We start from the raw sequence: 15,385 nt of genomic DNA on the forward strand, positions 1-15,385 counted from the left end.
AGAACCTATCCTTCCTCCGCAGTTGGGAGATTGGCTTTTACTAATGGATGCTTCTTGAAGATCAGTTCTTGAAGTCTCCTTTTGAACCAGCTTGATATTGCCCAACTTCAAAACTCTGTTCATAGCTTATTCCTCTTTATTCACCATTTGAGTTTTTTAGTGACCTTAGATTTAAAAGATGTGTATCATCGTATTCCTATAAACCCAAATTTCAGGCGTATCTTAAGTTTTTTTGTGTGTGTATCTCTGTCAGTTCTTTGCCATACCCATCTACTGTTCCAAGGCTGTGCACAAAGTGTCTGTCTCCTATGATAGCTTGTAGACTGGAAGGTATTCACATTTTTCCTTATTTAGATACTTTGCTCATCTTTGTAGAGTCTCTTTCAAAGTGTCAGAAATCTCTCACTAGGGTAAGGGATCCCCTAAGCAGGCCGGGATTCCATAAGAACATTCAGAAGTCTTTCCTGACTCTTCCTCACAGGATTGTTTTCTGGGGTTTCTGCTGGACACAGTTCAAATGTATTCCTGAGGTTTTCCACTGAGACTTCCATTTCATCAAGGGAATTCCCCAGAAATCTGGGTCTCATGGCATCAGTGAAACTCATGATATCTCTTGCAAGATTCCACATGAGAAAGATGCAGTGGATGCCCTTCCTTATCAGTGCTACAGTATTCTTTACTCTTGGGCTATCCTGCCTAGGATAGGTGAATGTCCAGCCAACATACCAAAGCCTTTACACCTTCCAGGTGTTGTATGTCAAGATGTATGTCCTGTGTGCAAACCATAAGCTTAGATATGTAATGTACAGTCATCTAATCCTCAAATTCTTTGCCACCAGTCTGAATGCCACCTCTGAATTCAGTCTTTACTCAGTTCACCGAGTTGGTTCATGTACCAATCCTTCTAAAGATAATTGACCCATTGGGGTTTCTTCCTTCTTTTTTTCCTTCTCTGTAGTTTGTTGTCATGTCATCCAGGAAGGGAAAATGAGTGTGGGAGGCAGATTCTCCATAAAGATAGACACCAGTAGTGCCTTTTTGTTTGGATGCTAAACATGACCATACACCATGTGAGATTTGTCAGGTGTTTTCCCTATGGTATTCCACAGTCATCTGTTGTCTTTCTATTTATTTAGAAAACTGTATGAAGCTTTTGGCTCAGGGTAGCATGGCCATATCTGCCCGCTTTGAAGTTTAATTGCCACTTAAGAAAAAAAGAAGCCAAAAGGCATGTTTTGATCCTGCTGCTGTCTAGCCTCCACTGGACATCTCTGTCAGGTTGGATAAAGAACCAGAGGACTTTCTGGTGTCAGTTCTATCACAACCCAGTTGGAGAACAACAAGGAGTGGGTCTACCTGTACATCCGCTGAGGGTAACCATACTTCTGGTGCAGATGTTGAGGGGTATCTACAGTTGATTATATCTGAGAGCCCTAGGGGGATTTCCCCAAGTATCAGTGAAGGAAGAGGTGCCTGGTACTCTCCTAGCATCTAGGTAATGGTCTGAACTTCCTAGATTTGTTAAAGCAAATGTTCCTTTAAAATAGAAACACAAAAGAAATGTGGCTTCTGTGGTCAAGGATTCTCACAAAGAGTGGTAGGACTTTACGTAGGGGGCTGTTCAATACCCTTATGGTCCTTAAACCCCTACAAAGGTGGTCTGTCCTGCATTTGCTTCCTGGTCTTCCACCCCTTCTAAAAGGTTTAGGGATTATGAATCTACTGATAGAGTTGTATTCTGTGACGAGATTTTGATATGCTCTTCTCTTCCACTCTCCTCTTGCCTTGGGGTCTCATAAAGAAAATTCACTGAATCCCGATTCTCCTTTTGAAGAATTTATCTTTTGGGGATACAGTGGCCCGCATCTTTTAGCTCCACTTGTTCTGCACTATGCATTAAATCCTGCAACTCCTTCAAGTCTGGTTGTTCAGGTTGTGACATTTTACTTTTCAATTGTGATAACCATATGAAACTGGGGCAATGGACCTTGGGGCCCTGTGAGATGGTTTCTGAGTTTCTTGGAATCTGAATAATCCTGGCCTTCCCAGTGGAAGTGTTCCCTTAAGGTATGCAAAGTTTCCCCAAATGAGTAATCCTCAAATGTTCCTGATCATCAGAGTGCTTTGAAATAATGGGGGCCTGGAGATGGGCCCTGTGTAGACTTTGTGAAAGCCTTGATGACCTGTCCACATTCAATTATTAACTTTGTCAAGACTTTGGTTTTCAATCAGGAGCTGGCCGATAACTGCTTCTGCAAAGACTGAAGAAAATGGCATCGGCTGGTTCCTTTATAGACCTAGACTTTGGAATTATGGCAGGAGAACTCCATCTGTTGTGACTGCAGCTGTATTAGCATCAACATCTACATTTATAAAGCAAACTGTACTTTTGTCTGATAGTCATCCTTCTGATGACCCCAAAGAAAAAACAGATTTTATGCAATTTATTTGTACATTAAATCCACACCCTCACCCAGTAATTGTAGCTTGTAGCAATCCCAGCTGCTACAGCATTTTAATACTCAATCCTCGCTTTTATGACAAGGACTAGAAGACTTTTTTTGATTTTGTAATATGAAGATGTGCATATGACTTAAGGATGCCACTTAGTAGCATATCCCTGAGCTATTATGAAGATGTTTGTTGGCTGCATTCTCAAAAAACTCCAGGAGGTGTTGACATGAATATTTAATTTCTCCATTGATAGAAAAAACTAGTTTTTGTACCTCCTGCTGCAGAGGTCATTAAAATATTTTCTGAGAGAAGGGAAGCCAATTCCAAGAGATCTCACAGCAGGATTTCTGTCATTCTCCTCCAAGCTACTAAAAGGATTCTCCTGTGTCTCTCCTCTAATGTCAATAAAAAGCAAAATAAGGATTCCCCAACAACCTCCTGTTAAACATATGTTTAAAAAGCAGTGTAGTAGAGTTTCCAAAAAGAAAGCAGGGAATCCCTTTAGAACATAGGGCAGTCTAAGTTCGAATGGGATTGTATGAGGGACTTTCCTCCTCCTCCTTCGACCCCAGCAGCCCCTTTAATCTCTCAAGAAAAGTCTGAACTCCATTTCTTCCTTTGCAACATATTGTTTATAGATTCTGTGCAACCAACAAGGTTAGAGAGAGCAGTGTTCTCCTCTTTTCAGGTAATTTCTTGTTCACCAGACGAAACCTCCTTTCTGGTCTCTCTTTCTGTCATCCAGCATATGCAGGCTCAGGAGGATAGAACCTATCCTTCCTCCTCGTTATTGGGAGATTGGCTTTACTTCAATGGATGCTTCGAAGATCAGTTCTGAAGTCTCCTTTTGAACCAGCTTGATATTGCCCAACTTCAAAAACTCTGTTCATATTTATTCCTCTTTATTCACCATTTGAGTTTCTTTTTAGTGACCTTAGATTTAAAAGATGTGTATCATCAGATTCTATAAACCCAAATTTGCAGCGCATTCAAGTTTTTTTGTGTGTGTATCTCTGTCAGTTCTTTTGCCATAACGCATCTACTGTTCCAAGCACAAAGTGTCGGTCTCTCATGATAGCTTCTGTAGACTGGAAGGTATTCTACATTTTTCTTTATTTTAGATACTTTGCTCATCTTGTAGAGTCTCTTTCAAAGTGTCAGAAATTCTCACTAGGGTAAGGGTGATCCCCTAAGCAGGCCGGGATTCCATAAGAACATTCAGAAGTCTTTCCCACCTTCCTACAGATTGCTTTCTGGTTTCTGCTGGACACAGTTCAAATGTATTATTCCTGAGTTTTCCAAATCGGAGACTTCCATTTCATCAAGGGAATCTCCCAGAAATCTGGGTCTCATGGCATCAGTGAAACTCAAGGATATCTCTTTTAAGATCCTACATGAGAAAGAGAGCAAGGAGCCTTCCTATCAAAAGTGCTACAGTATTCTTTCACTTTGGGCTATCCTGCCTAGGATAGTGTGAATGTCCCCAGCCAACATAACACAGTTTTCCTTTACACCTTCCAGGTGTGTTGTATGTCAAGATGTGTCCTGTGTGCAAACCATAAGCTTAGATATAATGTACAGTCATTCAATCCTCAAATTCTTTTGCCACCAGTCTGAATGCCACCTCTGAATTCAGTCTTTACTCAGTTCACACTGAAGTTGGTTCATGTACCAATCCTAAAGATAATTGACCCATTGGGGTTTCTTCCTTCTTTTTTTCCTTCTCTGTAGTTTGTTGTCATGTCATCCAGGAAGGGAAAATGAGTGTGGGAGGCAGATTCTCCATAAAGATAGACACCAGTAGTGCTCTCTTTTTGTTTGGATGCTAAATGACCATACACCATGTGAGATTTTATCAGGTGTTTCCTATGGTATTCCACAGTCTGTTGTCTTTCTATTTATTTAGAAACTGTAGCTTTTGCTCAGGGTAGCATGGCCATATCTGTCTGCTTGAACCGAAGTTGGTTCATGTACCATCCTAAAGATAATTGAATTCATTAGTCCTCTCCTTCCTCTCCCCTGCCCATGCCCATCCAAAGTGTTCATGGAAAATGATCTCCCACAGCATGCATACCCCAGCCCTGCTTCATGCCACCTGCCTGCCCAGCCCTGTCTCTCACGCATTTGTTCCATGCCTCAGGGCGCATGGCCATATTCGTCTCACATGAAGTCATTTAATTCGTCGCTTTAAGAAAAAAGCAGAAGCCAAAGGCATGTTTCTTGATCCTGCTGCTGTCTAGCCTCCACTGGACATCTGTCAGGTTGGATAAAGAACCAGAGGACATTCTGGAGTCAGTTCTATCACAACCCAGTTGGAGACCAACAAGGAGTGGGTCTACCTGTACATCCGCTGAGGGTAACCATACTTCTGGTGCAGATGTTGAGGGGTACTTAGAGTTGATTATATCTCAGGTTCTAGGAGGCCTCCCCAAGCATCAGTGAAGGAAGAGGTGCCTGGTACTCTCATAGCATCTAGGTAATGGTCTGAACTTCCTAGATTTGTTAAAGCAAATGTTCCTTTAAAATAGAAACACAAAAGAAATGTGGCTTCTGTGGCAAGGATGCTCAGGAGTAGGACTTTAATGAGGGGCTGTTCATAATTCTTATGGTCCTTAAAACCCCAAGCAAAGGTGGTCTGGTCCCATTTGCTTCCTGGTCTTCCACCCCTTCTAAAAGGTTTAGGGATTATGAATCTGCTGATAGAGTTGTATTCTGTGACTAGATTTTGACATGCTCTTCTCTGTTCCACTCTCCTCTTGCCTTGGGGTCTCAAAGAGTAGCCCACTGAATCCCGATTCTCCTTTTGAAGAATTTATCTTTTGGGGATACAGTGGCCTGCATCATGGAATACTTTAAGCAGGACTCTTCCCAGGTTTCTGTTGTTCAAAAGAAATGTTATGAACTCTTGCGGATGGATTTGCCCAGACCTTATGCACTCCATCCTGTTTTTTATTCTTTGGATGCATTTCTGTAGATTCCTGTAGGCTGACAACCCCTGATGACTGCTATACAAAATGTCCATCTGACCTTGCTGCTGCTATTTCCATGTTCTCAGGTAATCCAACAAGCTAAGCCCCGTCCTTTTTCTGGATAAGCAAGTGTTTCAAGTACAGTGGCTATGTGTATGAACTAAATGTATACTTCTGTTACTTTGGCCTTCAGGGCCATTAATTATCACACCCACATGACTAGATATGTCCAGGCTCTTCTCTCCCAGCTTGGGAGGATTTTAACTGACATGCGTGATTTGGACAGTAAGACGTCTGCCCTTTCGCTTGAGTTCTGTCTCTCAGGTGCCTCACCATTCCATTAAATGTGGTTATGATGCTACTGATGCCTCTTCAGCAGTTGCATCTTGTTCTGTCATGAGGAGATGCTCTTGTGCCTTCATGCCTTGAGGACAATCATAGATTCCCCCTTAGACAACCAGAATCTCTTTGGTACTGATGCTGCAGAATTGTTTAAAACCCTACAGGGTAAGGGCAAGGTTTTATAGGACCTGAAGCAAATTTTTGTTTCCCTAGCGGAATTCTCCATCTAAAGCTTTTATCTGTAGGCAGCCTTGACAGCATGGTAGGAGCAAGAGGACTCCTAAGCAAATTTTCCCAACAAGCGCACTCAGTTTTAGGGTCCAAAAACCTTACTTTCCTGACAAATCTACTGCTGTCTCATATTCAGCCTTCCCTCCCCCTTGACCAGATTCATCTGTCTCTCAAGCTGACTCTTTTCCTGTTTGGCAATTGAAAACCACAGACACCTGGGTGGTCTCCCTTATCCCAAACCGTTGTTTTATGTATTTAAGTCCCTTCTCCATTCTGTGGCCTTCCTCAGCCTTCTCCTTGCTAGCTTCCTCATGTTTAGTTCTTCAGGATCAGATAGATCAGGTAGCCATCCAGGCCTGTCCTCTCTCAGCAGGAATATGGTTTTTATTCCAGAATGTTTTTGGTTCCCAGGATGGAAGGGTCATGGTGTCTTTCACTCCACCCTTTTCTCCTCAAGGTCCTTTATTTCAGGATGCTGTCTGTTGAGACACCTCTTTCTCCCTCTGTTGCTCATCATGCTTGCATGTATGGGATTTGGAAGGACTACCTATATGTTCCTATCTGAATTCTGTCTTCCTGAAGTGCTTTTTTATGTTTCTTTTCCTCTCATTGCCCTCCATACAGTTTGGTCTTTCTACCACCCAAGGGTCTTCACCAAATGCCTGGTCCTGTGGTGGCCTCTGCAGGCTTCAGGGAATTAACAACATTTTCCTTATTTGGCAATATTTTAATTTATGTCTGATCTCAGCAGCTCCTGCTTCAGAATCTGCACTTCAGTCTGTGTTACTCCCTGTCAGGACCAGGTGGCTTTTTAAGTTACTGGATTTAGACTATTCAATGTTGGTTTGTCTCCTGCTCCCAAGGTTGTCTCTGATTTCCTGCCCTTCTTCCTCTTCTAGTCCTCCTGCAGGGGAATTTTTCCAAAGTCTGGGGTGTATATTTCCACCATTCTATAATGGTTTCTTTTTACAAACTCCACTTGAGGAAATTTCAACAGCATTTCAAGACTGGCTAGTTTTAGCACGCCACACTCTGAATACTTGGTTTCCTGTGTTACTCTACTCTAAGTCACTGGTGGATTCACCAGATTTCTCTGAATCCAGGTCTGTTTTTTAGGTTCCTCTTCTCACGAGGAACCAGTATACAGCTGTCTGACCATGGTTTGGGAGCCCAACAATCTAAAAAAGTCCAAGGTCTTTGATCCCATCAACAATTGACAGACTATCATGGGAGATGAGAGCTACTTCTGGCTCTCCAGGCTTTCAGGTCTTTCTGAGTTCCAGATCCTTTTTTTTTCCCAAACAATACCACAGTCGTGATAAATTCATTAAAACATGAGGGCACAAAAAATCTTTTCCTTTCTTGCAGGCTGGCTCCTTCAAGCATGGAATTTTCTGCCATCACTTTGATCTTCAAGGTGGTCTACATACTTAGAGCACAATCTTGTGGTGACTCTCAGGTAATACCTCTGTAGAACTTTTTCTCCCCAGCCAAACAACTTCCCAGTTCTTCCTGGAGTGCCAAGTCCTGACTTGAAAGTGGATATCCTCCTTTCTTGAAGGGATATTTGCACGCCTGCCTGCCTCCTGTTCTCCCACTACCGGCTAGTCTTGCACAAGATAATGGGACACACCTAGACTCTTGTTGTTGACTCTCTTTTTGCCCAGACAGATGTGGTTCCCCCCCGCCAGGTAATCATCATCACTGCTACCTCAGCTATTGATCTTCACACCAAGACGAATCTATCATTTACCACCCCCGGTCCAAACTTGTTTGATGATGGGGTTTTGGTTCCTTCACACCACTTTCTATGACATAGTTCAAGTTTTGTGGTATGAGGGATAGACACAGTATGAGAAAAATAATATGTGACTAAGCATTCTATTTGTTGGTATCTTAAGCATGACCTGACCCTTTTTCTGTGGGAGGTTCAGATAGTCCTTTGTGTGAGTTGCTGAATTCTGATTGGTGTATTAATCTGTTAAAGCTCATTTTGTCATCCATTTCAGCTTGTCTGCCTTTGGGTCAAGCTTTGCTTCTAGTTTAGAAGTCAACCAGTTTTTAAAAGGCATCCTTCATATTCAGCCTCCTAGAATTGCCTGTATTGGTGCTCTTACTTCTACCAAGAACATGATGTCTCTTTGTAACAATCCCTTCACAGAATACTAGTGAAAAATCTGAGCAACTGTTTTTTCATTTCATGCCACAAAATTGGGTTTGGCAGTATCTAAGTAAACCATCTTGTTCTTGATTTCTAAGACCATTTCTTTGAAGGTGCTACTTGGTCTTCTGTTCACACTTTTAGTAAACATTACAAGCTGGATGTTGTTTAGATTCATCTGTCTCTCAAGCTGACTCTTTTCCTGTTTGGCAATTGAAAACCACAGACACCTGGGTGGTCTCCCTTATCCCAAACCGTTGTTTTATGTATTGAAGTCCCTCCTCCATTCTGTGGCCTTCCTCAGCCTTCTCCTTGCTAGCTTCCTCATGTTTAGTTCTTCAGGATCAGATAGATCAGGTAGCCATCCAGCCTGTCCTCTTCTCTCAGCAGGGAACAGGTTTTTATTCCAGAATGTTTTTGGTTCCCAGGATGGAAGGGTCATGGAGGTTCTTTCTCGACTCACCTTTTCTCAAGGTCCTTTATTTCAGGATGTTGTCTGTTGAGACACTTTTCCCTCTGTTGCTTCATCATGCGTTTCTGGTATGTATGGATTTGAAGGACGCTTACCTATATGTTCCTATTCACCCTGTCTTCCGGAAGCTTTTATGTTTCTCTGTTTCTTCCTCTCGTCAGTTCTCCATGTTGCGTTTGGTCTTTCTACCACTCCAAGGGTCTTCACCAAATGCCTGGGTCCTGTGGTGGCCTTCTGCAGGCTTCAGGGAATTAACATTTTCCCTTATTTGGGCAATATTTTAATTTATGTCTGATCTCAGCAGCTCCTGCTTCAGAATCTGCACTTCAGTCTGTGTTGTCTCCCTGTCAGGACCAGGTGTTTTTGGGTTACTGGATTTAGACTATTCCAATGTTGGCTTGTCTCCTGCCTCCCAAGGTTGTCTCTGATTTCCAGTCTCTTCTTCCTCTTCTAGTCCTTCCTGCAGGGGAATTTTTCCAAAGTCTGGGGTGCATGGCTTCCACCATTCCCAATGGTTTCTTTTGCCAAACTCCACTTGAGGAAATTTCAACAGCATTTCAAGACCGTTTGGCTTTAGCACTGCTACACTCTGGAATACCTGGTTTCTGTGTTACCTACTCTCAAGCTTCACTGGTGGATTCACCAGATTTCTCTGAATCCAGGTCTGCTTTTTAGGTTCCCCTCTCTACGCAGGAACTGTATACAGCTAAGTCTGACCATGGTTTGGGAGCCTCCTCCAACAATCTAAAAGTCCAAGGTCTTTGATCCCATCAACAATTGACAGACTATCATGGAGATGAGAGCTATACTTCTGGCTCTCCAGGCTTTTCATTCGCTTTTGAGTTCCAGATCCTTTTTTTTTTTTTTTTTTTTTTTCCCAAACAATACCACAGTCGTGATAAATCAACAAACATGAGGGCACAAAATCTTTCCTTCTTTGCAGGCTGGCTTTTCAAGCATGGAATTTTTCTGCCATCACTTTGATCTTCAAGGTGGTCTACATTACTTTAGAGCACAATCTTGTGGCAGACTCTTCATTGTAGTACTCCTCGGGTAGAACTTTTTTCCTCCCCTCTGTACAAACAACTTCCCCAGTTCTTCCTGAGTGCCAAGTCCTCTGACTTGAAAAGTGGATATCCTCCCTTTTTCTTGAAGGGAATATTTCTGTACGCCTGCCTGCCTGTTCTCCTACTACCGAAGGTCTTGCACAAGATAATGTGGGACACACCTAGACTCTTGCTGTTGACTCTCTTTTTGCCCAGACAGATGTGGTTCCCCCCCCGGCCAGGGGTAATCATCAGAAGTTACCTCAAAGGATGGATCTTCTCACACAAGACGAGGAATCTGTCATTTACCACCCCCCCCCCCCGGGTCCAAACTTGTTTGGATGATGGGGTTTTGGTTCCTTTCACACCAATTTTCTAAGGACATAGTTCAAGTTTTGCATGAGGACAGACAACCCAGTATGAGAAAATAATATGTGACTACATTCTATTTGGTATCTTAAGCATGACCTGGACCCTTTTTCTGTGGAGGTTCGTATAGTCCTTTGTGTGAGTTGCTGAATTCTGGATTGGTGTATTAATCTGTTAAAGCTCATTTGTCATCCATTTCAGCTTGTCTGCCTTTGGGTCAAGCTTTGGCTTCTAGTTTAGAAGTCAACCAGTTTTTAAAAAGCATCCTTCATATTCAGCCTCCTAGAATTCCCTATTCCTCCTCCTTGGGTCCTTAATTGTCCTTGAGAAGTTGACTCTGTTCCCTTTTGAGTCTGCATTTTCTTCCCTACAACATTGTACTTGGAAGCCTGTGTTGGTGCTCTTACTTCTACCAAGAACATGATGTCTTTGTAACAATCTTTTTTTTGTGCCCAAGGTGGTTAATTTGTCCTTGAATTAGTCCATTCGTCTTATTTCGTTTTGCCCTTCACAGAATACTAGTGAAAAGGCTCTTCCCACCTTGGATTTACATAGCTCAAATATTACTTGTGGAAGACAAAATGAATCAGGAAATCTGAGCAACTGTTTTTTCATTTCATGCCACAAAATTGGGTTTGGCAGTATCTAAGTAAACCATCTTGTTCTTGATTTCTAAGACCATTTCTTTATCTTTTCATGGCAAGCAGCTGTCCTGTTTAGTTTGTGCTCATTCTCTTCTGGTGTTTTTTTCAAAGGTCTGGATACTAGATTCATTTTGGAAGGTGCTACTTGGTCTTCTGTTCACACTTTTAGTAAACATTACAAGCTGGATGTTGTTTCCAGGGCGGATTTTGCCAGGGCCATCCATGTATTTGTGGAGGGCTCTTATCTGCCTTCCTCCTCCCATACTTTACTCTTGGGAGAGTACAAAATATGCTGCAAAGAATAGCGCAGCAGTGAAAGGAAGGACATAGTACAGTTGTTTAAGATCTTGCCATAACAGCAAATATCCTACTTTTCACTGTTGCCATATTCTGTTCCTCCATCATGCCCCTGTTACTTTCTGTTGCCCTCCAACTGGTTGAGGGGTCCTGTTTCCATCATTTTCTCCTACTTCCCTTCCTGGATGTACATGTTATTGCTTTTTTGTGGTGTCAGTCTAGTTCTTTTGGAGCATTTCAGTGAGGATTAGGCACCTGTATATCATGCATGTATCTTGTGCATTGCACATAAGACCCATGTGTGATGTACAATGCCTAGAAGGTGGTAAAGGCTTTGGCATGCCAGCCAGACGTTCGGATACCCTTGGAAGGATATCCCAAGAATAAAGAGTACTGCAACAGTGAGAAGTAATACATCTTCCTTTATGGGAAGATCTTACACAACTGTACAATCGTGAAATTTATATGGTCCCAGCACCAAACATCCCTTGACTTTTCAAATTCCAATTTTAGGATTTGTGAAAAGGACATTTATGTTGGAGACACCAAATCTCTCCAAATCCATATCTGCCGTTCTCTCGTCCAGCACAGTCAGTCACAACAACTGCCTCAATTTGCTTGAGGAGCAGTGTACATGGGGATAAAAATGCAGTCTTTGGATCAAAAAGGACAGTGTGAGAAACGGCAACATAAGAGATGTTAGCTTTCATAAATGCTGACAACTCTCTAGTCTGTGGTTCCCAGAACCTCTGCAAGTGATTACAAGGCAACACAGTACTGATGTATATAAGCAAAAGGGAACCTGATGTTACCCTCTGTGCAGTTTAGCCATGGTAGCTTGGGATATAGCTTTTCAGAACAGTATCACTCTGCAGGCATCTTGCATTCCATCAGAGCAAAATTATGTGCCAGACAGATTGACCAAGATAAGGAACATACCCATTCAAATCAGAGGGTCTCCCAAGATCTGATTCATCTGTGGGGAACACCTGAAGTGTATCTGTTTTGTCTCCCTCTAAACAGTCAATTGGTAAAATTCTGCTTCAGGACTTGATGCAAGAAGGCTTGCAAAATGTATGCCTTTTTTCCTTAAACACGAATGTTCTTGTATGCTTTTTCACCTATATCCAGGGTACTTATGAAGATTTAGAAGGAATCCTCCCAATCATTGTGGTGACCTTTCTGGCACAGGCAACTGTGGTTCTTCATCCTCCTGGAAATGGCCAGGGGCAAATTACCACCAATTTTCCTCGCATACCGGATTTATTCACAGGAGGCCAGGGCTGTCTGGTACATCCCAACCCCAAAAACTGAAACTGACTGGATAATAGGATCCCCAATACCTTTTAGGCACCATTTTCTCTGAAGACTTGTAGCAGATATTAATAGAAGAAAGAAAATTTGCTGCCTGAAAATTATATGTTAGCAAATGGAAAAGATTTTCTAGTTGGTGCCAAGAATAAATACTCACTCAGGGCATAGCTATGGGAAGTAAATGGACTGTTGTGGAGAGGCTGTAGGTGAAGTTTGCAAGGAGCACAAAGTTAACAAATGTAGTAAAAAAAAAAAAAAAGTGAGCTTTAGTCAGCTCAGCTTGAGCTACCTGACAGTTTGGGAGTGTAGAAGGTGCCCTGAGGGTTTGGAAGCTGTCTGACTGATGGTGTCTATGGCAGGACACAACCCGTATAGCTTCGACTACTGCAGCAGTAATCATTCATACATCTATATACTTAACACACTGATACAGCAGGAAGTGTAATTTCCTAGTGGGTATCGTGTTTACAGTGTGCTGCCAGCAGAAGGGAAGGAACCAATTAAGTATGAATGAGTTGGACATAGAGTGTATTAATCGATGAGGATTGGTGCTGGAGGGCCAGAAGTTTTATATTCTTTGTGTAACTTAATAGCGGGTCCTCCGTGCTGTTTTAATTGTGTGTGTATTACTGCTTCCATAGTAGCTCTTTTGCAGTAAGATTTAGGATTCATCCTTTCATGATGCACTGTCTAGCTGTATTGTACCTTGTAAGGGATGCTACTGCAGAAATGCAAAACTTTTCTGTTATAACTTCTATGAGGAGTAATACAAACTTGAAAAGCTGACATATATGCATTTATTCAGAAAGCTGTCACTTATTTGTATATATATATTTTTTTTCAGGTTCTGCTAGATTTTCCTCACACCACAGCTGCTATTCCTCATGACTATCTGTTTGATCTTATTCCGACAATCAGACCACGAGCATTTTCTATAGCATCATCTCTCCTGGTAAGGATGCAGCGTTACCCGATTACTTGTACATTAAATGTTTATAGATCCCAAGCATTAATTGTGTTACAGGCATAATTATGTGAAGCTCTAACCACCTCTTCTGCTATTATTTTTGGATACACCTGATTTTTTTTGGGGGGGGGGCACATTACAGGCTCATTTTTTCTGCATCAGGAATGGAAATCAGGCGTGGTTATGAGATCTGATGTGGAAGTGCTGTGTTACTCTGTATTTAAATATGCTTGTGTGAGTGTTTTACAGTGCTATTGTCATTTTTGCAACAGAGGTACTGACATTAATAACAGTCTGTACTTCTACCCCATGATTCTTCCATACTGATAATGGTAGATCATAAGTAGTTGTATGCAAAATGAATGCATGGTAAACATTTAGCAAATGTCTATATTTCCTGAAGTGTAAATGTTAGAAAAAAATATAGATGCATGTTATTTTCAGAAAATGGTTTTTGTAACAGTATTTTACTAATACCTATTCTTGTATCATTGGTTTATTTTGTTATATTAACCCAAAATTACTGAATGTATTTAAAAATAAATATAGCATTTTTTATGTCAGAAATGGTATAGTTTGTGCACAGAGTGGAAATTGTGGGTACAATGTTATGACATTTCACAGGATAACTTGCACTTTTTTGTAAACCATTTAGAATGTCAAATATTAAAGAAAATGTGGAATTCATGCATCTTTTGCAAATAAACTTATGTATATCTCTGAATAGCCCTGTCATTCTGCATGGTAACATAAAATGTCGTGCATTATTCATTAATGACGGATCCTTCACATGACACCACAGATTCTTTGAGATGCTTTGCTTATGAATTCTTAAACTATGGAACTCTTGGGTATATTCAGAAATACACTTATAAATGTGAATATGCCCAAATATGTACTTGGTGCACCTTCTGTCTGTGGCAGTTTTGTCATTCTTGATGTGATCTTTCATGTAATGTCAAGCATTTTTCTGAAAATATGCCTGTTTCTGAAATATGGGGTAAAATATAAAAGTAAACATAACATCAAGTAGCGTTGTGCTATTCCAAAACCCAAAAAGCAGCGACCGACTTGTAATCCAAGAAAACGAATGAAAGCGCTGAACTAACGTTGGTTAAACTGTAACCACCTCTTTAATGATTCTAATAAGCGCTTTCATCTTAAATTAATAGACTTCTTCAGATAAACCAAAAAGCTGTCATTCATAATTTAAATTAGTATATTTAAAATCACGTGATGCAAGGAATAGTTACTAATTATCTTCTTAAAGTGAAACACTCAAAGGATATAAATTCAAATATTCCAGCCAAAAACCTTTTACGAAATAGAACCATTTCATTTTTAAAAATGTATCATTTCATTTTTTAAAATATTAAAACAAGCTTCAGCTGTCTACAAAGTGCTTTAAGTCTTAAAATGCATGCAGTAGAAGAATATTCATTCATCCCAGGCCAGTAACAGGCATTATGGAACAATTTGCCAATACAGCTCCCTTTTTGTAATAATGGTGCCCATGGACCTCCCCTGATGCTTTTATTAACTTTTTCAACAATAGTGAACTTAAAATTAGGTCCAGGATATTCCTGGATGTATTTAAAGAGAGCATTAGTGTGTTTCTTCTTTCTAATGTTATATTCATGCTTGTAAATACATTCCTGTAACTTTTGTTTAGTTTTGCCTATGCATAAACAAACTGGCGTAATGCAAAATAAACTATACCAGGGTTTTACAGTCATACTTCCCTTGTAAATAATAATTTCTTCCCTGAATATTATAATCACCCATTCTGACCTGTTTACAGTATATACAATGGCCACCTTTGCTCATTATAGGATTTATTGTATTATTTTTTTTATAGTTTGTAAAGATGTTTTTGAGGTTGATACCATTTTATAAACTATAATCGTTTTTTTCCAGCATTTTTTCTTTGACTATCACATCATCCCTCATCACAATCCAGTTTTTATTAAGAATCCGTCTTAATCTTTCACTGTCTGTATTAAAGGTAGTGATAAAGGTGTTACAAAATTCTTGACAGTATCTTCTCATTATGTATGGTAATCTCTAAGATGGTGAAGTATTACACCTCAATGTATTTAAAATGGGTACAAAAAATCCA

The 15,385-nt window shown here is 40.8% G+C and overlaps 1 protein-coding gene across 1 annotated transcript in view; it reads left to right on the forward strand.

Annotated features, from left to right (window-relative positions):
• NDOR1 (NADPH dependent diflavin oxidoreductase 1) overlaps positions 1-15,385 on the forward strand; it is a gene marked incomplete in the record, with an annotated part of 478,408 nt that overhangs the window by 247,749 nt on the left and 215,274 nt on the right. The window contains 1 exon segment of the mRNA XM_044058525.1: positions 13,144-13,251. Within this exon segment, the coding sequence (XP_043914460.1) occupies positions 13,144-13,251 (108 nt within the window).

The sequence above is a fragment of the Protopterus annectens genome, chromosome 16.part0 (genome assembly GCF_019279795.1).
Source record: "Protopterus annectens isolate FY-2018-M chromosome 16.part0, PAN1.0, whole genome shotgun sequence".
Taxonomy (NCBI): Eukaryota; Metazoa; Chordata; order Ceratodontiformes; family Protopteridae; genus Protopterus; species Protopterus annectens.